Source organism: Lepidochelys kempii, chromosome 8 (genome assembly GCF_965140265.1).
Source record: "Lepidochelys kempii isolate rLepKem1 chromosome 8, rLepKem1.hap2, whole genome shotgun sequence".
NCBI lineage: Eukaryota > Metazoa > Chordata > Testudines > Cheloniidae > Lepidochelys > Lepidochelys kempii.
In genome coordinates this window covers 55,787,585-55,810,872 of record NC_133263.1, presented here as the reverse complement: position 1 = coordinate 55,810,872, position 23,288 = coordinate 55,787,585, and the positions used below count along the sequence as shown (strand labels likewise).

Below are 23,288 nucleotides of genomic sequence, written 5' to 3'. Positions count from 1 at the left end.
TGCATGAAAATTTCATGAGACACGGACTGCAGCTACTAGCAGCCAGTAGGAGTATTTCTGACCCAACCTTCTCTCAGGCCTTGCTTTTCTGCACCTGCCGACTCCCTATTCCCCTTACTGTTCTTCCTCACTGGCTACTTTATGTATCTAGTATTTGCATCAAGCAGGAACTGAAGCCACTATCTGGTGTACCTGCTCTACGGTGGTCCAACCAGAGTACCACAGGGCTGAGCAAGTCCCATGGCACTATTGCTTTCTCTAGATTTCTATGCTCACAGCAGGGGAAACCATTGTCACGGAATCCCCTGAACTCTGTTTACTAAATAGTTAAAATTAACTTCAACTGCATGAGCTGAGGGATTTTTTTCATTCTGCTGCTCTACTAAAAAAGCACCACTAGAATTGCTTAATGATCTGTTGTCAGTTAAACTGTTTCCAGTACTATGGATCATTCAACACTATTTCAGTGCTTATCATCCTGAAGTTTCCACATGGCTTAATGCTTGTTTGATTTCCACTGTATACCTTTCATTTTTTTCTGAATCAAGGACCAAATTCTGGTGCCACTGAAGTTACTGGCATAACTCCCATTGAACCTAGTGAGACCCAGGATGCAGCCACAACAAATGGCTCAGGCTTTTGATGGTATGCTCTAAATGTGTTGATATAACTCAGAATTCAGTACTGGGTCCTTTGCTTTCTTCATTTAATATTTACTTACTCCTCGGGTGTTCTGAGTCAGATGGTTTTCATCATCATAACTACACTGATATCCATTTCTATGATTCCTCTTCAGTCTTTTCTACCAAGGACAGATACTCAGAGAAATAACAGATGTCTCCATCTGGATGCCTCACAATGGTGGGTTTTTTTAAAATTATATAGATATATATTTTACACTGAGCTCCAACAGACACTTTTGTTGTTGGGAATGACAGTCTGTGCTCTACCTTTGGGTCACATTTTGTGGAAGTTAATTCAGCTCTACTGTCCCAGTACCAAGTATAGCTCTATTGTCCTAGTGTTCCCCCAGGATCTTGGGTATTGGTTTTTTGACATTGACTCTTCCCACATTCCAGCTTATACTGGTTCTCTAAGTTATCTCTCACTGCCATTTGTTTGACCTCAGGGATTGACAAATATTTCATACTTTCAGCTGTTAAAACATCAGTCCTTGCTCTTGTAATTTCATGTTTGGATTGCAGCATTACTGTTTTAACCAGTCTTCCTACTCATTCAGTTGTCATCTTCTTTCTTCTCCCCACGCAGTTTAAAATACATGTTTAACTTCCTCCATTCTTCATAGTGTTCACATTATAACATCTGGGTTATTTACTCAACTGCATTAGCTGACCAACAGCCTTACGGGTTTACATTTAAGTTCAGAGGTATTATCTTATTTAAAATTATTCACTTTATAGGTTCGATTAGCAGTCTTAGATAATTCCAATCTCCATCCCTGTCTCCACTACAAATACAAGGGTGTCCGGGAATGCAGTTACGTCATGACTTAGTTTTGTAGTGGAGATGGAACTTTCACTGCATTTTGTAACAAGACTGACTGCCCTGCACCTTTAAGCGGGGGTGGAGTCAGCTACTGCAAAAGGGGGGTGGGGGTGGAGTCAGCTACTGCAAAAGGGTCAGCGTGTTCGCTGACTCATCCCCTGGGAATGAGAGGTTTAAAAGGGGCAGCCCTGTGCCTTAGCCCTCCCTTTTGCACAGAGCAGGCTAGAAAAGGTTTACAGTGACCAGATAAATGGCTTGGAAAAGGACTTAAAAAGAGGTGTTCAGTGAAGGAGTGAAAGGGTGGGGGCGTTTGGGGATTCCTATGATTGGGAGCCAACCCCCATTATTAGAGCCCACCATAACCCTCCTATGGGCCAATCCCAGTGCCTCCTCACAGTTCAATTTCGTGGCATGCTGGTCCACTTCAAACATAGTCAAGTAATTCACTCAGTATTTTTCAAATCAGATTTATAACATTTTTTTCAGTTTCTTTTAATTGCATGTTTTATTATTGTCCTGTATTTTCCTTTAAAATGGACTGAAAGTGCTATATAACAAAACCAATCTTTTTTTTCCATCATCTTATTTTCCCATCCATTTTGCATTGTTGGCAGATACTCAGAAAACTACATTTCTGACAAATATTTACTAAAAACAAAAGGTCTTTTAAAGAAGAGTAAAAATTGAAAGAGCATTTCCTCAGACCAATGAACTCCTCAAAAACACAAATATAGGGTTCCGCTGTACAGTAATCCCTGCCAGTCTTCTTGAGTTGTCACTGGTTTGAAAAGCAAGAGAGAATCTTCTTTATTCAGTTTTACCAAATAAAATTGTAACTTCTGTCCTATAAATGATTTCCTGGCCCTTGGGATAATAAATTACTATCAGGAGCACTGGAGACATCCATAAAGGTATGAGAAGATGATTCTGCCCATCAGAGAGAACAAAGAGTCAACAACCCCCTTCTAAGTTCTTTGTCTGGTGAATTGTGTCTATTGTTCTCCTGAAACAAATCCATCAAATGAAGAACAACATGAACCCACACACAGACAAATTCATTGGAATGAGTTCACTCTGTAGGGAAGATACTGTAGTAAAGGACATTTTAAAAGGTGTATCTACTGTTTAACTGCCAAATTTTAATATTATGAAGGATCATAAACTACAAGCAATAAGTGTTTAAATATTTATTAGGTCAACATGCTTATCAGGGCTAGAAGCAGCTGCAATGTGGATGAACAGGACAGTTTATTTTTCAATCCTTGATGGGGTATGTCACAGATTAAAATAAAACCATGCTCCTTGTTTGATTAAATATTCAGGAAACAGTAGAGTACTGAGATGATAAAGCACTTATAATGAACCTATAAACACTACTTTGTTCAGAGAACTCTTCTGTCAAATAGTCCAGTCACAAAAATTGCACCTTTTCTGGTGTAACGCTTTACCTGTCATCTTTCCAAATCAGAAGATTAAAGAGCCAGACTTCAGGCTGGACTATTGCATTTAAGGAAATAATCCTCCAACTAAATAAAAAAAAAAAAAAGTGTAGAATTGTCACAGTGGAATCATTTGGCGTAAAGGGAGCACAGAGTTAATTCTACTCAGCTGAAAGTACCTTATGTTGCTTCTCTCAAGGCCAAACCTTTTTTTCCCCTTCCAAATTAACAATTCAGCTCTAAGAATTTAAAAAAGGCTCTTTAATACACAATAATGTCTATTTCAGGGATCAGCAACCTTTCAGAAGTGGTGTGCCGAGTCTTCATTTATTTACTCTAATTTAAGGTTTCACGTGCCAGTAATACATTTTAACATTTTTAGAAGGTCTCTTTCTATAAGTCTATAGATTATATAACTAAACTATTGTTGTATGTAAAGTAAATAAGGTTTTTAAAATGTTTAAGACGCTTCATTTAAGATTAAATTAAAATGCAGAGCCCTGGGGACCGGTGACCAGGACCCGGGCAGTGTGAGTGCCACTGAAAATCAGCTCATGTGCTGCGTTTGGCACACGTGCCATTGGTTGCCTACCCCTGGTCTATTTGTTGGTGTCTCATAGAGTGAAATAGTTGCAGTTCCTCTAAATTTTCCCTTTCACCAAAATAAAATGTGATTTTTCATGGAATAAAGAACACATTAGTTGCCTGAGACAAATATGTGATTTGCTTAGTTAGACATGTAGCCAGTTTTCAAAAGTACTGTGATCACTGGCAGAAATGGCAGAAGCTCACAATCAACCAATATGCCAGTTCTTGTAAAAAACTCACAGAATCTGTTTTCCATATATGAAAAGTTGCAGAGCAAAAACTGGTGTCTGGAGAGCTGTATTCAGTACCCTCCCATTCTCTAACACACCACCACAATTTTTAAGTATACTTAATTCTGTTTCAGCGGGCTTCTGAAAGTAGAAAGATTATATTATATGATACACCTCACCCCAAATTAAGCCTAAAATGCGCATTCATGAGAGAGTATCAGCTAGTGATTATAGCAGGGGAAAGGGAGAGAGGACTTCTGGCTCCTGAACTTGTCACTGACCTGCTGAGTGTCCTGGATAAGTCATTTAGCTTCTAATGCCTCAGTTTCCTACTGGTAGTAATACATTACAGGGATGCGGTGAGGTTTCGTTAATAAAGGTGTGTAAAGTGCTCTGAGATTCTCAAATGAAAGTTGCTATAAAAATATTCTTTGAGATTTGCAAAACAGGCTAGGAGGATTAATGTGCCTAAATCTCCTACACTGCTCTGAAAAATCTCTAGTATTGTTATCTCTATTCAGTGCAGGTCTGTTGCAGAGATGCTCATATCTGCAGTCTGTATTCATGGCTTTTTGCAAGGCTGCTTAATTTGAAAAGGCCAGTCAATAAATAAACTGAGACTATCAGCATTATTTCAAGAAAAATCTGTAAATGATGGTTGATAATTCTGACAGTAGGATTAAATTTCAAATCCCCCCCTGCAAAAAAAGATGAAACAAAACTTCAATACCAGAGGGTATAAAAATCATAGGAGGTTTAAAAACCTGCTTTGCAATTCTGTTTATTAATTGATCCAAGCCCTCCCTTAATGCTTGGGCTAACTTTAAATTTGCCATTCATGATGGGTTTGGATACCTTTCCAAAATTAGGTTTCCTTCCCACGCTGTTCTCACTCTGTAACCTCTTGCCCTGCCACTTTCTCATCTCTCCTGCACACAAAAGCGTCATTGAGACAACTAACCCCCAATACTGGTTTATGCCAACAAGTGGCTGCTTTAAGTTGAAACTGATGTATCATCTAGGACTGGTAAAGCATGGAATATTAAATATACTGTGGCTGATTTCCTCCTTCTATGTGGCTAGGATGCCCGTATGTCAGTCATATATTGTACTCTGTAGTTATCACACAAAAACATTTATTTATTTGATTCTTACCTTTTCAATTTTCTCATCTAGCATTCTGAAGAATTCCTGTTGGCTTTCAGAGATGTGCATGCTGAAAGACATGAGGGAAGAGTGTCTATGTAGGCACAGATTTATCTATTTTCAAATTAATACAGTATTCCAAAATTATTTAGAGATCCAATCTCAGACTCAGGATTACCACTTGGAAAGAGATGCACTTTCTGCTTATGCCAAAAATGACAGTAACATCAAATATCATATAGAACACTGGAAACCTCCCTACTCCAAAGCTGTATATGATTCTGTCAGAAGCTGTCTAAGGGCCCAGTGAGAGTACTGAGTGAGAGTTCTTTAGATCAGATGAAACTCCCATTAACTGATAGCAAGTTTTGCCTATCCAAGGAGTGGAGGATTTGGCTCAATGTATGCCTGTTATTCCCAGGAATGCTATTAGGAATTGTGTGCATATCAAGAGGAGAATTAACTCCTTCAGCATCTTTTCTTTTTGTTAGACAGACTGCAGGAACTTAATATTCAGCTACATACTCCAGAGGCGGAGGCTGAGCTAGCCAAGTATTGACAGACCCCTCTGTGTTGAAACTGAAGATTTCTAAGATTGCAGAGTGCATCATCACACTAATCAGAGGCCTACAATGTGAAACTAAAGCCCATTTTATAACCTTACCCTGAAAGGTCCTTTTGTAGAGCACAGTCTTACCACAGTCAAGCTCCATGTTAAATAGTCAGGAATCTGTTGCACAACTCTTTTTTTTTTAATCCCGAGACGGGGGTTTCACTGCTCTGACACTCAGATCATTTACTTCCATTAACTCTGCAGCACCAGGAGGCTCACATTTTAGTGAAACTGTGTTTTGCATTAGTGTGCAGCATTGGAAAATACTATTATTAGTTATCTGTAAAGCGCTGACAGCGTGCTTGTATGGAACAAGACACAAAAGACAACAGACAGGTCTTGCCCCAAGGGGAGCTTACAATCTAAAAATACAGAAAGGTCAGACACAAAAAAAGGACAGGGACATTCAGAGGATGGTGCTTAGAAGGTCTTTTAAAAACAACAACAATCCATAAACTTCATGAAAAAACTCGTACAGATACAGAGAAACATCATCCTCCTTTCCAAATGCAAACAGATGGACATCATATCAACAGGACTAAAGGTAAAAAATCCATTACAATCTACATATCACACAGACTATGCTGAGAGATTGTGCCACACACTCTCAAAGAAACTGCAAAACCACCTTATCAACATCCTATACAGCAAACAGGGAAAGATTAAGAATGAGCTCTCAAAACTGGATACTCTCACAAAAAACCAACCTTCCACACAAACTTCCTCATGGATAGTTTTTACAAAAACTAGACAAGCCATTTACAACACAAACTTTGCTTCTCTACAAAAGAAAAAGGACACTAAACTATCTAAACTGCTACATTCCACAAGGAGCCACAACAGTAGTTCCCTTAACCCACCCAACAATATTGTTAATCCTTCCAGCTATATTCTTAGCCCGGCAGAAGAGTCTGTCCTATCTTGGGGCCTTCTCCTTTTGTCCCTCCAGGCCCAGAAACATGATACAGTTCTGTGGTGACCTAGAATCCTACTTTCGACGTCTCTGACTCAAAGAATATTTCCAACACACCTCTGAACAACATACTAACCCATAGAATCCTTCCTACCACCACTACAAAAAGAAGGATTCTGCGTGGACTCCTCCTGAAGGTCGAAACAGACTGGACTTCTACATAGATTGCTTCCGTCGATGTGCACGGGCTGAAATTGTGGAAAAGTAGCATCACTTGCCCATAACTTCAGCCATGCTAAACACAACGCCATCAACAGCTTCAGGAAAAACTCTGATATCATAATCAAAAAGGCTGACAAAGGAGGTGTTGTCGTCATCATGAATAAGTTGGAATATGAACAAGAGGCTGCTAGGCAGCTCTCTAACTCCACATTCTACTGGCCATTATCCTCTGATCCCACTGAGGATTACCAAAAGAAACTGCACCATCTGCTCAAGAAACTCCCTGAAAAAGCACAGGAACAGATCTGTGCAGACATATGCCTAGAACCCCGACCAGGGGTATTCTATCTGCTTCCCAAGATCCGTAAACCTGGGAATCCTGGACGCCCCATCATCTCAGGGATTGGCACCCTGACAGCAGGATTGTCTGGCTATGTGGACTCTCTCCTCAGGCCCTACGCTACCAGCACTCCCAGTTATCTTCGAGACACCACTGACTTCCTGAGGAAACTACAATCCATCGGAAAACACCATCCTGGCCGCTATGGATGTAGAAGCCCTCTACACCAACATTCCACAGAAAGATGGCATACAAGCCATCAGGAACAGTATCCCCGATAATGTCACGGCAAACCTGGTGGCTGAACTTTGTGACTTTGTCCTCACCCATAACTATTTCACATTTGGGGACAATGTATACCTTCAAACCAGCAGCACTGCTATAGGTACCCGCATGGCTCCACAGTATGCCAACATTTTTATGGCTGACTTAGAACAATGCTTCCTTAGCTCTCGTCCCCTAACGCCCTTACTCTACTTGCGCTACTTTGATGACATTTTCATCATCTGGACCCATGGAAAAGAAGCCCTTGAGGAATTGCACCATGATTTCAACAATTTCCATCCCACCATCAACCTCGGCCTAGACCAATCCACAAAAGCGGTCCATTTCCTGGACACTACTGTACTAATAAGCGATGATCACATAAACACCATCCTACACCAGAAACCTACTGACTGCTATACTTACCTACATGCCTCCAGCTTCCATCCAGGACACGCCACATGATCTATTGTCTACAGTCAAGCTCTAAGATACAACTGCATTTGCTCCAATCCCTCAGACAGAGACAAACACCTACAAGATCTCTATCAAGCACTCTTAAAACTACAATACCCACCTGCTGAAGTGAAAAAACAGATTGACAGAGCCAGAAGAGTACCCAGAAGTCACCTACTACAGGACAGGCCCAACAAAGGAAATAACAGAACACCACTAGCTGTCACCTTCAGCCCCCAACTAAATCCTCTCCAGTGCATCATCAAAGATTTAAAACCTATCCTGAAAAATGATCCCTCACTCTCACAGATCTTGGGAGACAGACCAGTCCTTGCTTACAGACAGCCCCCCAACATGAAGCAAATACTCTCCAGCAACCACACAACAAACACACTAACCCAAGAACCTATCCTTGCAACAAAGCCCGATGCCAACTCTGTCCACATAGTTATTCAAGTGACACCATCACAGGACCTAATCACATTAGCCACGCCATCAGGGCCTCATTCACCTGCACATCTACCAATGTGATATACGTCATCATGTGTCAGAAATGCCCCTCTGCTATGTACATTGGCCAAACCGTACAGTCTTTACGCAAAAGAATAAATGGACACAAATCTGACAACAGGAATCATAACATTCAAAAACCGGTAGGAGAACACTTCAATCTCTTTGGCCACTCAGTAAAAGACTTAAGGGTGGCAATTTTGTAAAAGAAAAGCTTCAAAAACAGACTCCAATGAGAAACTGCTGAGCTTGAATTAATATGCAAACTAGATACCATTAACTTGGGTTTGAATATAGACTGGGAGTGGCTGGGTCATTACACATATTGAATCTATTTCCCTAAAGTTAAGTATCCTCACACCTTCTTGTCAACTGTCTAAATGGCAGGTTTCAGAGTAGAAGCCGTGTTAGTCTGTATCTGCAAAAAGAACAGGAATACTTGGGGCACCTTAGAGACGAACAAATTTATTAGAGCATAAGCTTTCGTGGGCTACAGCCCACTTCATCAGATGCATAGAAGGGCCATCTTGACTATCACTACAAAAGTTTTTTTTTCTCCTGCTGATTATAGCTCATCTTAACTAATTAGCCTCTACAGTTTGTGTGGCAACTTCCAACTTATCTGTATGTATATATCTTTCTTCTTGAAGTGGATCATGAAAGCTTATGCTCTAATAAATTTGTTAGTCTCTAAGGTGCCACAAGTACTCCTGTTCTTTTAACAACAAAGTATTGGGTGATGAGAGCATTTTTAGTGATGTGGGTAGCCTATTTGTAGCGCTCACAGGAAAGTGAGTTTCCAGGTGGGATTTGAATGAAAAGAAGGTCTGGTGGGGTGTCTGGCACATTAGCATAGGGCAGGAATGCCAGGTATTGAACAAAGCATAAAGGAAGAGTGAGAAATGGAAAAGGGGTGCAGATCTTAACGACGGTATCAGACAGTTAAAGAGAAACTGGAGTTTGATAATGCCACTATTTAAATAATATGAAAAGCTGATTCGGCTTGTTAAATTCAACTCCCAGATTGTCCCGAGGTTTGACTTTTTCAGTATGATCCTTTGAGCTGTAACAAGTTAATATCCCACTCAAATCCCAATGACATGGTCTAACAAAGCCATGCATGTATGCCGTATCTGCTATCAGGATGAGCATATACAGTGCTCTGCTCATGCTGGGACCTTGAATGAAAAATACGTTTCAAAGGGAAGTTCTTAGAGGGAAAGCTGGAAGTTAAATTACAATCTAAGTCAATTTATTAATCAAGAATAAAAAGAAAAGGAGTACTTGTGGCACCTTAGAGACTAACCAATTTATTTGAGCATGAGCTTTTGTGAGCTACAGCTCACTTCATCGGACGCATACCGTGGAAACTGCAGCAGACTTTATATACACACAGAGAATATGAAACAATACCTCCTCCCACCCCACTGTCCTGCTGGTAATAGCTTATCTAAAGTGATCATCAAGTTGGGCCATTTCCAGCACAAATCCAGGTTTTCTCACCCTCCACACACACAAATTCACTCTCCTGCTGGTAATAGCCCATCCAAAGTGACAACTCTCTACACAATGTGCATGATAATCAAGTTGGGCCATTTCCTGCACAAATCCAGGTTCTCTCACCCCCTCACCCCCCTCCAAAAAAGACACACACAAACTCACTATCCTGCTGGTAATAGCTCATCCAAAGTGACCGCTCTCCCTACAATGTGCATGATAATCAAGGTGGGCCTTGATTATCATGCACATTATCTCCTGCAGGAGAGTGAGTTTGTGTGTGTATGGGGGTGGGGGTGGGGGTGAGAAAACCTGAATTTGTGCTGGAAATGGCCCACCTTGATTATCATGCACATTGTAGGGAGAGTGGTCACTTTGGATGAGCTATTACCAGCAGGATAGTGAGTTTGTGTGTGTGTTTTTTGGAGGGGGGTGAGGGGGTGAGAGAACCTGGATTTGTGCAGGAAATGGCCCAACTTGATTATCATGCACATTGTGTAGAGAGTTGTCACTTTGGATGGGCTATTACCAGCAGGAGAGTGAATTTGTGTGTGTGGGGGGGTGGAGGGTGAGAAAACCTGGATTTGTGCTGGAAATGGCCCAACTTGATGATCACTTTAGATAAGCTACTACCAGCAGGACAGTGGGGTGGGAGGAGGTATTGTTTCATATTCTCTGTGTGTATATAAAGTCTGCTGCAGTTTCCACGGTATGCATCCGATGAAGTGAGCTGTAGCTCACGAAAGCTCATGCTCAAATAAATTGGTTAGTCTCTAAGGTGCCACAAGTACTCCTTTTCTTTTTGCAAATACAGACTAACACGGCTGTTACTCTGAAACTTAATCAAGAATGAATTTTAAAGAGTGGATTTAAAAAAGTGAATATAATCGAAGTTTTAGAACCAAAGAAAACAGTTTGTTCATGTCATTACTTCAAATCTGCTTTCTATAACTATTAGGCTTACTACTTTGCCAACCAGTTTTCAGTAAGGGCATATATAGGTCACAAACTAATTTCTCTATTTGAGGTACAGCACACACAGTGTGTTGGTGTGGACAGAAACATAACTCTGATACATCATTTATAAGATAACGTAGCAATTTAGCTCCAGCAGATAACCCAATTGACGTGCAAAGTATGATAGAGACAACCAGAATGAGCAAACACCCACGACAGCCTAGTTATACTACATTTTCTTAGGAGGAAAGAGCATTTGAAATTCACGTCTGCCTCCACAACTCTCAGAGTGCCAGCTTCCAACACAATAAGAAGAGACTTTCAGGGCCTACCAAAGATGTAATTTTCAGGACGACTATTTAATTACAGGAAAAAAATTATCTACTGCTATGTGGGTAAAAAGATCATTCAAAATAGTTTATTAGAATACTTCTATCATTAAAAGTCTGTATGAACTGTCACTGTAATAAACCATTATCTTCAGAAGTGCATAACTTGGCAGTAAAATTGCCCTCGCGTTGGAGATGCAATACAGAAAATGCTGACATAATAGATACTCTCTGGAATGGTGTAAAATTACAATAATACTGGGAATATATATAGCAAAGAATGAATGAACTACTGGAAGAGAATGAAAACTACCCAAGGATCTAAGATGGTACTCTTGGGTAAACCTCTTCAAGAAAATCCTTTTGACAAAAGGAAATGTCTGGATAATCTTTTTTCTTGTGATATTTTATGTGTTAGACAGCAAGGGAAATCTGAAACTATCCTGATGTGAATGCATTTTATAAATTCCATAGTGTGCCACCAGTTAGGAATGAGTTGATAGAGGGAGAAATAATGTTTTACAAAAATCTGGATTCCATGGCTAGATACAATAGTACAAAATAGATTATTTCTTTCATTATACTTCCTAAGGTCCCCATCCTGAGATTTATGCACATGAGAAGTTCCAGTTACTTAATGGAATTAATCACACATGTAGAAGATAAATGTCTGAGCAAGTCTTCGCAAGATCTGGGCTTTAACTTGTAAAATCCAAGTTCTGCTAGATGTAGCAGGAATGTCCAAGATTGTACTTGTACATTTAATTCAACAAATAATTTTAAAAAATCTTCAATTTATGTTTCAATTTATAACATTTGGTCCAAGTTGGGCTTTTTTTAAAAACAAACATTTTACAAAATATTTAACTATTTTTGAATATTCAAGTGGAACAGCCCTCTCCATCCAATACACAAACACCCGATTGTAATCAAAAGTTGGATATTTTAAGGTTTTACTTCTGCTTCTAAATCTATAAATTTAAAAAAACAAAAACAAAAAACTGATATTTAACAAGTGATTAGCTAATATGTTGGTACCCAGACCTGAAAAGATGTCTGTGTAAATGTATACATAAATTCAGTGGAAATAATTCTGTAAGTAAAGCCAGTCAGTGGGTAAGTGTTGGCAAGATCTGGTCATGTTGGATAAATAGTGCAGGTTTTACAGAACAGCCTAATGTTATAAGAAATAACAGTATATTTATTTTTGTAGAAAGACAACAGAACTTGTTTATTATCTTATCTAGTTACACTTCTTTTGGTAAGTCTGGTTTCTGTAGGAACTTTTTAAACTCCTCCTTGAAAACAAAAAGGATCAACCAAATTACACAGAAAATAAATCTGTAATCTCTTCCTGCCTCAGATGCAGCTGAACAGATGGCTGACTAAAGTAATTTTTTTCCTTTAACCCCATCTGATAGCCACCAGCTAGCAGTGGCAGCCAGAGAGGAAGAGCTACATTGTGCTCCTGTACCCAAGCGTGTCTTTACATCCACGAGCCTGCTTTGAGTGAAGTAAAATTCTGCAGTACTGCCTTGTTGAAGGGTACAAGTTGTCCCTCTCACCCAAATGAATTTCTTTGCATTTATATCTGTTTTCTAGACTAAAAAAAAAAAAAAAGCTGTCCTATATTTCAAGGACTCTCTTGAAAGGTATATGATGTGATAATTTGCACAATGTACTTTGTATGCAACAAGTTTAAGTTTATACTGTGCCTGTAGGGCTCTTAGCTCTAGTAAAGAACAGTGTCTCCTTTACTGCTTTGAATGCAACAACACTGCTTTATCTTTTCACTGTGAAGTACCAAATCTATGCTACCATAAAAGCTCTTATTTTCAATTCAGTTGGTGATTAAAATGTAATGGTGACTTAGATATGAAACAAGTAATTAATACTGGCACTAGTACGGTCACAAGAGGTAAATATGGCATGGCAGTGCTGTGTTTAATGCTGACTGATTTCAAAAGGAAATAGCATGAAAACTTTAATCTAAGGGTTGTATAAACTGACGGCCACATAGCACACTGTCAGCATATAACAAACACCATCATCATTTTAAATGGAAGTAGTTTAATTCCCAAATTTGTTATGCTGTTTATCTACCAAAGTAAGCCAAAACACTGGACAGAATCTTTGTAAATAACATCTAGTTAGGGTGTGTGCATTTATTTATGTGTATAAACAAATGTATCATATGAGAAATATAATGTAGTTATGTACCCTGGTAAGCTGTGGCAGGGTAAATCTATTCAACAAGAAAAAAAAGTTTTGCATCTTTGAAAATCAAGCCAAGAAAAAGGTATTGCAAGGGTGGCTAAAGTTCAGCCTCTGATTCATCTAATACCTATGGAATTGTACAGCATGTCTCAAAGGTACTTCCATCATTAATACAGCCATGCACGGAGACTAAATATCCTGGCATGCAATGCCCCAGCTTGATCTGAGCAGCTCTCAATAGGCCGCCCATCCGTAACAAAAATGTGAGGATGGTTGCATTCTTCTCTGTTTTACTTAAGCTAGGTGTGACCCTTCGGTTGTTAGGGAGCTCCCAATGCAGCCTTTACTTGGGCAAAGTTTGGGTATTTGGGGGGTATTGTTTTAATTCAATAAGCATTCATTTCTATTAAAATTATGGAGTGTAACTTACTTTGCTCTGGGTTGATGTACTAATCCTGGGACCTCTTTGTTAGATTTAAGTCTTACATTTGAACTGGCACTTTTTTCCTGAAACACACAAACACACAAATATAATCAGCATTTATTAAACATACTTTCTCTATATTTGTCATCAGAATGTTACTCTCCAGTACAGAGAAACCAGCTTCTGCAAATGGATTTGTAAAAATACAGGTATTATAAATAAAACATTAACCATAAGGAAACCAAATAAAATCTTTAAGGAAATCTAGAACAGTTCTGTAATAGTACAGCTAGCAGCCTACAGATACTCTTGTTAAAAATGACAAACAGGGACCTGAAGGCTCAGAGGATTTATAATAGGACACAGAACCTTGGGCCTCCAGTCACTGGTTCAAATCTAACACAGACTAGTAGTGATCAAAGTTGTTACTATCAGATGACTGTCTAGTGGCCTGTGCAAAATCTGAGTCTAGTTACTCGTAGACAGGTGATTACATGAAAAGTAGCACTAATTGGCAACTTTAATGAGGTGGTGAGGCAAAATACTGAATGGTCGCAGAGACTGAACTAAACTTTTTTACCTGTAGAGTTAGCTCTCTCAAAACAGGGCTGGAGTTAAAGACTTCCGTCTCCCAGGCTGTCAATTCAGCACCTTGTTGAAAGTGCTAAGATCACTCTAAGGGTATGTCTACAGTATGAAATTATTTCGAAATTATTCTAATCAAATTTTCGGAAGCTATTTTATACATTTGGTCCACTAAAGTGCGTGAATTCGGCTGAGTGCGTCCACAGTACCAAGGCTAGCATTGACTGTCGGAGCGGTGCACTGTGGGTAGCTATCCCACAGTTCCCGCAGTCCCCGCCACCCATTGGAATTCTGGGTTAAGCTCCCAGTGCATGATGGGGCAAAAACATTTTCGCGGGTGTTTCTGGGTGTGTGTCGTCAGTCACTCCTTCCTTCGTGAAAGCTATGGCAGACAATCGTTTCGCGCCTTTTTGGCATGCAGACAGCATACTGCTTTCAGCAGACGGTGCACCGCTGCTCTCCTGCTACTATGAATCCACCTCTCATTTCCTCTCATCTTCCTTTGTAATCTCTATCATCTACTCTTTCTCTTCCTCATCGAACGCTTCTGCTGCCAACTCTGCTCAGCCATCGTGAACCAAGCAGCACAGCTTCCGCCGCCAACTCTGCTCTCCCACTATTGCCACGCTTCTGAGCTTCTCCATGTTGTCTGTCCTGGGCTCCCACCTCCGTGAAAGCTACAGAAGGCAACCATTTACCGTCTTTTTTTGGCTACCGTGAACTGAACAGCACCTCTTCTGCTGCCACTCTGCTCTCCTACATTTCGCGCCCTTTTTCCAGGATTACCCGTGCAGGCGCCATAGCCATGGAGCCCAATCAGATCTCCGCTGCAGTTTTGACCACTGTAAATACCTCCCGCATTATCCAGCAGTATGTGCAGTACCTGCAAAACAGGGCAAGGAAGTGTTGGCAGCGCGATTACGATAATGATGAGGACATGGACGCAGACATTCCTAGAAGCACAGCATGTGGCAATTGGGAGATCGTGGTGGTGTTGGGCCAGGTTCATGCTGTGGAACGCTGATTCTGGGCCCGGCAAACAAGCACAGACTGGTTGGACCGCATAGTGTTGCAGGTACGGGATGATTCCCAGTGGCTGCAAAACTTTCTTATGCGTAGGGCCACTTTCATGGAACTTTGTGACTTGCTGTCCCCTGCCCTGAAGCGCAAAGACGTCAAAATGAGAGCAGCCCTCACAGTTGAGAAGCGAGTGGCCATAGCCCTGTGGAAGCTTGCAATGCCCGACAGCTACCGGTCAGTCGAGAATCAATTTGGAGTGGACAAATCTACTGTGGGGGCTGCTGTGCGGCAAGTAGCCAACACAATCATTGACCAGCTGCTATCAAGGGTAGTGACTTTGGGAAATGTGCAGACCATTGTGGATGGCTTTAATGCGCTGAGGTTCCCTAACTGCAGCGGGGTGATAGACGGAACGCATACCCCTATCTTGGCCCCGGAACACCGGGGCAGCCAGTACATAAACCGCAAGGGGTACTTTTCCACGGTGCTGCAAGCACTGGTGGATCACAAGGGACGTTTCACTGACATCAACGTGGGATGGCCAGGAAAGGTGCATGATGCTCACATCTTCAGGAACTCTGGTTTGTTTGACCAGCTGCAGGAAAGAACTTACTTCCCAGACCAGAAAATTACTGTTGGGGATGTTGAAATGCCTATAGTTATCCTTGGGGACCCAGCCTACCCCTTAATGCCGTGGCTCATGAAGCCGTACACAGGCACCCTAGACAGTAGTAAGGAGCAGTTCAACTATAGTCTGAGCAAGTGCAGAATGGTAGTAGAATGTGCGTTTGGATATTTGAAAGTGCGCTGGCGCAGTTTACTGACTCAGTTAGATCTCAGCACAACCAATATTCCAATTGTAATTGCTGCTTGTTGTGTGCTCCATAATATCTGTAAGAGTAAGGGGGAGACATTTATGGCAGGTTGGGAGGTTGAGGCAACTCGCCTGGTGTCCAGTTTCGCACAGCCAGACAACAGGGCTATTAGAAGAGAAGCACATCAGAGAAGCTTTGAAAATCAGTTTCATGACTGGCCAGGGTACGGTGTGACAATTGTGTTTGTTTCTCTTAAATTTACCGGCACCTCTCTATATATGAAAGAAAATAAAGTCACAATCGTTTAAAAAAACGTTCTTTATTATTTGTTGCACAAAACATTGAGAAAAATCAGAAGATAGACGAGAGAGGGGGGTATTGGATTAGGGGGGTGTAGGAGGAGGGAAGGACAAATCCAGAAACCAAATCAAAATTTAGGATATGCCAGCTTTCTGCTGCTTGTGCAATCCTCTGGGGTTGACTGTGTGGGTCCGCATAGCCTCTCCCCCCGTGTTCTTGGGCATCTTGGTAAGGAGGCTATGGAACTTGGGGAAGAGGGAGGGCGGTTATACAGGGACTGCAGAGGCAGTCTGTGGTCTTGCTGCCTTTCCCGTATTAGATCCACCATACAGCGGAGCATGTCAGTTTGCTCCTCCATGAGCTTGTCCATAGCATCCTGCCTGCTCTCATCGTTCACATCCCTCCTCTCTTTGTATTCATGTAATGCTTTAAGCGACTCCGCAATTGTTTGCCTCCAGGCATTCAACTGGGCCCTATCAGTGCGGGAGGACTGCATGAGCTCGGCAAACATGTCGTCCCGAGTTTGTTTTCTCTGCCTTCTAATCTGGATCAGCCTCTGGGACAGAGTAGACAGGGTCCACGTTGAAACATTTGTATCTGCTGCAGGAGGAGAAAAAGGGAGGGTAGTATTTTAAAAGATACATTTTAGAGAACAAAGGGGACACTCTTTCTCAGTGAAACAGGCAATTCATAGTACACAGCACATGTTCTTTCTGTACAAGGTCTCATTTTGCTTCTTATACTGAATTGCCTGCCACTTTGGTGTGAATAAGCCATCACATGCAGCCAGGCAACAGAATTCAGCTTGCAGGCAGCCATGGTAAGCCCTAGGGGCACGTGGGGTTCTGCTTCTTCCGCATTCATTTCAGTACTTTCAAACTGCCGGACACCCTTTCCCATAGCAAACAATGCCTGGTGGGTTTGCTATATAAAAGGAGGGCCTGTGGGCTCTCTGTGATGATCGCTTCACACAACACCCTCCCCAGCCCACACACCGTGTGGCTCTGATGAGGCTCTGAGCAGGGATGAGCCCTTTAAACTAAACGCGAACAGCCCAGCGCAGCTGAGTTTCCCCCCACCGCGTGGCTCCAATTAAGCTCTCACTCACCAGAAGTGCCTTCTCCAGGATCATGATCCGGGAACATGCCTTGGGAGTTGGGGGAGGCTACTGGCTCCAGCGTCAAGAATAGTTCCTGGCTAGGGGGGAAAACAGATTCCCCACTTGCTGCCTGTGTACCGTCCTCCTCCTCTTCGTCCTCCAAAAACTCATCCTCCTCACTCCGTGCTACTCCCCCCTTGCAGATGTCCATGGACAGTGGTTGGGTAGTGCTGGCGTCACCCCCCATAATTACATGCAGCTCACGGTAGAAGTGGCATGTATGGGACTGTGACCCAGAGCGCCTGTTCGCCTCCCTGGCTTTTTGGTACACTTGCCTGAGCTCCTTGATTTTTATACAACACTGCTCTGTGTCCCTGGAATAGCCTCTTTCCGTCATGGCCCTGGAGACTTTAGCGTATGTATTTGCATTTCTTTTTTTGGAATGTAGTTCTGCCATAACAGATTTGTCTCCCCAACATGCAATGAGATCCAGTACCTCCCATTCGGACCATGCTGGAGCTCATCTGCGAATCTGGGACTGTGTGGTCTCTTGTGATGGTGGACTCCACATGGTCGCCTGTGATGGTGGACTCCACATGGTCGCCTGTGCTGGTGGTGACCAAACAGGAAATTCAAAAGTTCCTGGGGCTTTTACTGCCTACCTGGCTAGTGCATCGGAGTTCAGAGTGTTGTCCAGAGCGGTGACAAGGGAGCTTTCTGGGATAGCTCCCGGAGGCCAGTATTGTCAAATTGGGTCCACAGTACCTGTAACCCAGAACTGTGATCTCGATATTAGCGCTACTCCACTTGCCGAGGTGCAATACAGAAATTGAATTAAAGAGCCCTTTAAATTGAAAAAACTGGTTTGGTTGTGAGGACGGAATCAGTTTTATTTCGAAGTAACTCGGCTAATTCTGAAATAACCACGTACTGTAGACCAGGCCTTACATACTAAATTGCCAAGCTCTCTCTTTCTCATGCACATGCACACTTCAGTTCTTTTGTAGTTCAAAACATGTGTGGGTGGATAAGTAAAGCAGCAGCAGCAGCAAATTATTGGGGCATGGTAATTGAAAGAAGTATCTTTGAAGAAACTTCTTTACATAGAACTGTTAGAGCTTTAAATTAAAGTCAACTCAATATTAGGAGTAAACTGTAGGCATGCATTTGTCGGAGTGCAGCTGATCAGAGGCAGCAACATGGAGAATAAAAAATTCAGATGTGGTTATTAAATTAATAAAGGAGCAGTTATGGGAGATTTTACCTATTCAGCTATAAAATAAGACAGAAAGGGACAAAAGAATAAATCAAGCAATATGCTTACGGGCAGGTACACAACTGTGTCCTGTACACAGAATAATTAAACAAAAAAAGGCAAAAAAGAGAAAATCCTTGGTTTAGCTTTGAGTCAGCATTTCAAGGTAACACCTTGTTTTCAATACAAAAATTTGCTATGAATCAAAACTTGGCGTACAAGGTATCACTTTCTGTAACAACATTTGGAAAAAAATAGGGTGATTTTTTACTTAAATATTATTAAAGTGATTTGCATTAGAGAAATCTGACAGTACAGATGGTGCAGAACAGGCAAATGTTAGTCTATCAACTGAATAAATCAATCTAATTTCCTCGGCACTTTGCTGCTATGACCATTTTTGAAAAGATAAACTAAAAAATTAATTTAAAAAATCTGAATGGATCAATCACTTTAAATTATTTTTAAAAATAGGCTGGTGAGTTACTTGATTTTAAAAGTAGGCCATTATACAGTTAATACTTGAATGAATAATTCCACAAGGAGTGGAAGCATCAACTTCTTATGCATGCTTGACACTTTTTCTGGTGCAAATTACTGTAACCTCTCTGAAAGGACTGCAAACTAAGTGGTGTCTAACTTGAAAATGAGTTATTAAAATTCAGGAAAAAACAAGCCTAAACTTGGGCCTTCACTCATATCTTTACACCTTACCAGTCATTATCTTACCATTATTCAATGGTATAATGCTGAAGCATCAGGATAAAGACTGCATCCCACCTTCTGAATTCATTTGCTTTCATAGCATTTTTAAATCTTGCTTCAACAGTTATTTGTAGATGACTTTTTTTGCATGTGTGTATGTAGGATAAGCCAATAAAATTGTCAAGTGAAAAAGAAGAGGAGTAGATCTCAAGGCTAATCAGAGGGAAAGAGAGATGCTAGGCTGGGAACATAACAGAAACAGAGGTACAAGATCAACTTCCAGTCTCATATACATGGCATGTCTTGCTGTTGTATCCTAAAATATCTGCTGCTGTGCTAGCCAGTATGTGATAACAGACATTGGAGACATACAGTGATGTTTATCACATATCTGGAATTAGAATACAGCCAAAAGTATGCAAGTTCAGTGGCTATAGGTGCACACCACCTAGTAATGAAAATAGAAGTTGAATTCTGTGATCCCCACTTTCTCACTCATACGCCACACCTCATTTCATACCACTTCTTGCACTCCTCCCGAAGATACACACCATGTCTCTTGTCAATTCCTATCACCAGCGCAAAGTAAAACAAGAGAGAGCTGTGATTTGCACCTTACTGGTTTCAAGCAGAGATAAACTACATCAGTGTAAATCACAACTTTCCTTGTCTACCTTTGGGGTTTGCACTAGTTTAGCTACATGGGTGGCTGGAATCAGGACAGTCCCCACTATTGACAAGGCCTTAGTTGGCTTCTGAGGAGAAACTTTTGTCAATCAAAAGCAATTAAAAGATCAGAGAAAAATAATTTGCATTTATATAGATCTTCTGTCCATAGATCTCCACACAGCATACAAAAAATAATTAACATAGCCCCCAGTGCCCTGGACATATTTTATACCCATACTACAGATGACAAAACAGGTGCAGAAAGATTACCAAGGTCACTTTGGAAAAATTCTTGGTAGAGCTGGGAACAGATTCCCACATCTCGACTCCCAGTCCTGTGCTTTTGTGACAATTTCTATTACCCTACGAAATGGGCATCAATAATTAATACATTTCAATTATTTTATCTAATCAGAGTATGTTTTTTCTCCCCTCCATTCTCCATCTGTTGCTCAGCTAGAGTAATGGGCAGAATAAAAGGAATTACAATTAAAAAAACACAGAAAAACAAACAAAAACTGAGCCAAACTCATTCTTGTAAGGTACTGTCTTAAGCTGGCTCATCACTATGTTTATAGCTATTATTTACCAGCAATATTTTGTAACATAGGACAAATATTTTCTCTGATAAAAACAGATTTTCAGAAATAGTTCTCCAAAGCATAAACAAAATTAATCAAATATTTCCCATAATTTGGAAGACAAATTAATTCAGTAGTAATTAACTGTCTGAATTATTATAACAAATAAAACCAACCAACCAAAACTTAAAAATGATTTGGAACTATCAAGATATGTATTTGGTGAGCCTATGTAAATATGCAGTTCTATTTATGTTACTCTTCTCCACCCCCATAAACACATACTTATTGTGTGCCGAGTTAATTCAGGCGCCCATACTGATAATATAACAAATATGCATTTGCTTTAATTTAATCTGACATCAACAGGACTACTCACAAGCATGAATTAAAGCAATTGAGGTCTTGTCTACATACAAACTTATTATTTAAGTGTTGCTTATTTCAGTTTAACTTAAACCTGTTCACACTCAACAAACTAAACTGAAATAAGCTACTTTTAAACTGAAAAAAGAATGGGTTTCCATTGGTTCAGCTATATTGGTTTAAAAACTGATTTAAGGTAAACCGGTCCGATTTTCCTGTGCAGATCAGGCCTAATCAAATTAAACTAAACCAAAATGAGTCTGGATTAAACCAAATAAGAGTTTCCACACAGCTTCTTGCAATTGTTTAACTAAATCAGTTTAAAAATCAAACCTTAAGTTAAACCAGTGCAACCCTGCATACAGGCAAGCTTATAGCTTTGCAGAACTGGAGCCCCAAATTATAAATTCTTTAGGGTAGGGACTGTGTATTGTTTTTACATGTTTGTACAGGGCCTAACACAATGGGTCCATCCTCATCGGGGTCTTTGGGCATTACCACAAAATGAAAAACAGCAACAGCAGAAGAAAGGAATGTAACAACAGTACTCAACAGCATGTAAGCATGTCAAGCCTGAGAAATCTCACAGAGAAACTAGCAAAAGGCCAACTACAGGCTCTGCTAACTAAAGCCAACATTCTAGAACCAGCACAATCTGGATTAGGCCAGGACACAGAACTGAATCTGCTTCAGTGGCACTGATGGATGATCTCCTGACAACAGGTAGAGAACAGACATCCATTCTAATCCTCCTGGACCACTCTGCAGTGTTCAACACAGTTGATCATGAGATACTGCACCCTTACCTGTGAGAGGTGGCAGGAGTCTAGGGTAATGTATTAACATGGTTTGAGTCTTCCTAGAGAGACTCACCCAAAGAGTAGTGATGGGAACCTGCACATCCACCACTACAGCCCGCACTTGTGGGGTTTTGCAAGAGTCAATTCTCTCTTCAGTCTTATTCAATACCTACATGCAAGCATTAGGTGAAATGGTCAGAGGACATGGACTCAAGTGCCAGCAATAAATGGATGATACTCAGCTCTACCTATCCTTCACCTCATATGACCACACCACTACTACCAAGATGGCCCAGTGCTTGGATGAGATCAGCTCATGGTTGAAGAACAGACGGCTGAAGCTGAACCCAACCAAAACAGAGGTGATGTTGGTGCGCAGAGAAAAGTATTTTGAGGAGTTTGCAACCACAGTGCAGTCTCCTTTTACTGAAGGTTCACATCCACAATTGGTCAATTCAGTCCGTAGTTTAGGAGTACTCTTAGATTCTTCACTGATGCTGAGCTTCCACGTTGCAGCAGCAGCAAGTAATGCTTTCTACCATCTCCGATTGGATAGGAGACTCCATCCCATCATGGGAGATGAAGACCTTTCCTCAGTTATTCATGCCTGTCTCACATCTTGACTGGATTACAGCAATGCAATATACCTGGGCACTCAGGAAACTCCACTAGTACAGAACACTGCAGCACGTCTCCTCAGCAACGTATCACTCCTGTCCTCTGCTCTCTACACTGGCTTCTTATGGAATTTTGAATCAAGTCTAAGATCTCAGACCCTATGTTCAAAATGCTCCGGGGCCTGGCCCCAAGATACCAAAAGCCATTCTAAAGCTCTGTGATGAAGACTGAAGTGACAACTATGATCCTCCAGCACAATGGAACTCTCAACAATAATAGTAAAACTTGTCTGTGCAGGAGACAGAAGCTTCTCCAGGGGTGAAGACTGTGGAATGAACTTTTCCAGGAACTAAGGACCATCACAAACCTCACCACTTTCTGCTCTGTGCAAGGTGCATTTCTTTGACCCTGGCTTCTGTAATATAAACAGACAGCAAGAGATCTATTTATTAGATAATAAGAATCCCCCTACCAAAGATGTTCCATTCCACATGCTCCTCCCTCGAGAGGAAGGATGAGTACAAACAACACATGACAGATGTGTATTCGCAACGCACTATTTATTGGAAGGTGCTCAGACACCATGGTGATGAGCATGGTAATAAAAAAATAGAGAGAGAGAGAATACAACAGAACATGTATAGCTGTCCCACACCATAAAATGCTTTAAAAAATATATACAGATGTATGGTTCACTCTTTTTCATTTTTCTTTGGATTAAAAAAGCAACCTGTCTCAGTGATGTCTTGCTCTCTAAGGATTGTCTACAAAAGATTCTTTCATAAACGTGTTTTCGAAAATCAGTACAAACAGAAAAGTTATTT

The 23,288-nt window shown here is 41.0% G+C and overlaps 1 protein-coding gene across 6 annotated transcripts in view; it reads right to left on the bottom strand.

The window, feature by feature from the left end:
* Positions 1-23,288, bottom strand: part of C8H1orf21 (chromosome 8 C1orf21 homolog) — a 195,609-nt gene that overhangs the window by 7,908 nt on the left and 164,413 nt on the right. For all 6 annotated transcript variants that reach the window (XM_073356659.1, XM_073356657.1, XM_073356656.1 and 3 more), the window contains 2 exons: positions 13,658-13,734; positions 4,919-4,979 (listed from right to left, as the gene is read on the bottom strand). In XM_073356659.1, the coding sequence (XP_073212760.1) occupies positions 4,919-4,979; positions 13,658-13,734 (138 nt within the window). The remainder of the gene's footprint in view (positions 1-4,918; positions 4,980-13,657; positions 13,735-23,288) is intronic.